The following is a 1,681-nucleotide window of genomic DNA, read 5'->3' on the forward strand; positions in this document are numbered from 1 at the left end:
TTTCACAGGACAAAGCCAAGGCATCAGTGTAAAAAATGAATCTGTTTATTTAGAAAAGAACAGATTTATTTTTATGCAGTAAACGTGTTTTTTGTAAAACATGTGAAAAACAGTTTAAGAAAACTTATGCTTGTTCTTATCACATGGCCAGTAGTTATGAGGTGAGTTACTCAGCAAAAAGCCCACTCTTAGACAACCTCTAAGCACTACCTAAGACATACTTAAAGCAAAGCAAAATACAAATGAAATGTACATATAAGTCTTCATCAAACACTACATATCAGTCTTCATCAAACACAATCTTGAAGGGGCAGCAACCATCTTCAACAATCTCTTCTTCAGAAAAGTCATCTATCAGCATATCGTTATCAGAGTCCGATATAGAGCAAAACTTAACATTATCCAAACGAACCTGACAAGCATCGTTCCTAGCAAACCTATCTTTGAAAAAAGTCTGAACCTTTTCCTTGATCACCTCCTTATCCTCGCACCATTTACCATTCACATGAAAACCATGCAACTGATTTCTCACCCTTCTCCACTTAACAAACGAGTGGAAAAACATTCTATTTAGATCCCCTTGTTTTATCCAGCTTTGTCGTTCTTTCTGAAACATGACTGCCTCCTGCTTAAACTTAGCTTTATTAAGTTCAGCAAGGAGAACCATTCTTTCTTCCCTTTCAGACCCAATCAGCCCACAAACATCATCGCGTTCATCCAGAACTTCGATCTTATTTTGTGCCTCCTTGTTAGCAAGATTCACATCACCAAAGCTTCTTTATTCCAAATTTTTAGGTCAGCTTTTAGCCTTTTCAACTTTTCTTTAAAAATAAAAATCCTGTCTCCTACAACCTCATAAAAGTACCATCTCGAGCTCACAAACTCCTTAAAACTGTTATCTCTAAGCCAAACGTCCAAACATCTAAAAGGTTTTGGGCCCAGTCTACGAACACCTCTTTGAGAATAACAGTGCAATGGTCAGAGACAAATCTACTTAAGACGAACTGTTGACAATTTGGCCAGAAATCCAACCATTCCTTTGACACCAACACTCTGTCAATTCTGCTCTTTACTAACTCGTTTGACTTATACCAGGTAAACTTCTTGCCTACCAACGGAATATCAACCAATTTCGAACTTTCAATAAACTCATTGAAGCCTTTTATTTCTCTGGAATAATCTAGCGTCTGATAGAATTGAAATCACCAATGACGCACCAAGCCTTTGATAGCTGATTCAGTCTAACTGCATTGATTTCACTCCACACTTCCTTCTTTTCCCGTAGGGAACCAGAGCAATAAACGTTCACTCCCGTTACACTTACCCCATTACCTCGCTTCCAAAGACCTTCAATCACAAAGTAGTTCCTGTCGTTTACCACCTTAGACTTTTGAAAAGACTTACTACTCCACATTGTAAGAACTCCTCCAACACTATTACAAGCTTTGTTCTCAACCCAATCAATTTCGTTAGACCCCCAAAGAAAGTACACCTTCCCCGGCTAAACCCGAACTCTTCGTCTCTTGTAAGCACACCATATCCGTCTACTCCTTATTGATCAAATCCCTTAAATAATTCCTTTTTATGGTGCCACCTAACCCTCTGATATTCAGACTAATTATCTTCATAAACAAACTTACTCCTATCTCCCTTCCACTTCCTCGAAAAATCACCTCCCTGT

The 1,681-nt window shown here is 38.4% G+C and overlaps 1 protein-coding gene across 1 annotated transcript; it reads right to left on the reverse strand.

Moving 5' to 3' along the window:
- Nucleotides 1-280: 280 nt before the first annotated feature.
- Nucleotides 281-1,414, reverse strand: LOC137815365 (uncharacterized). The gene is made up of 3 exons (XM_068618509.1): nt 1,207-1,414; nt 880-1,108; nt 281-773 (listed from the first exon to the last, which is right to left on the reverse strand). Exons 1-3 carry the CDS (start codon nt 1,412-1,414, stop codon nt 281-283), a joined length of 930 nt encoding a protein of 309 aa, XP_068474610.1.
- Nucleotides 1,415-1,681: the final 267 nt, after the last annotated feature.

The sequence above is a fragment of the Phaseolus vulgaris genome, chromosome 1, assembly GCF_000499845.2.
Source record: "Phaseolus vulgaris cultivar G19833 chromosome 1, P. vulgaris v2.0, whole genome shotgun sequence".
Taxonomy (NCBI): Eukaryota; Viridiplantae; Streptophyta; class Magnoliopsida; order Fabales; family Fabaceae; genus Phaseolus; species Phaseolus vulgaris.

Coding starts and splice junctions, on each gene's coding strand:
- LOC137815365 (XM_068618509.1), bottom strand. CDS start 1,414: ATGTGGAGTAGTAAGTCTTTTCAAAAGTCTAAGGTGGTAAACGACAGG. Junction 1,109..1,206: donor AAAGGCTTGGTGCGTCATTG/GTGATTTCAATT, acceptor TTCCGTTGGTAG/GCAAGAAGTTTACCTGGTAT. Junction 774..879: donor ATAACAGTTTTAAGGAGTTT/GTGAGCTCGAGA, acceptor GGAATAAAGAAG/CTTTGGTGATGTGAATCTTG.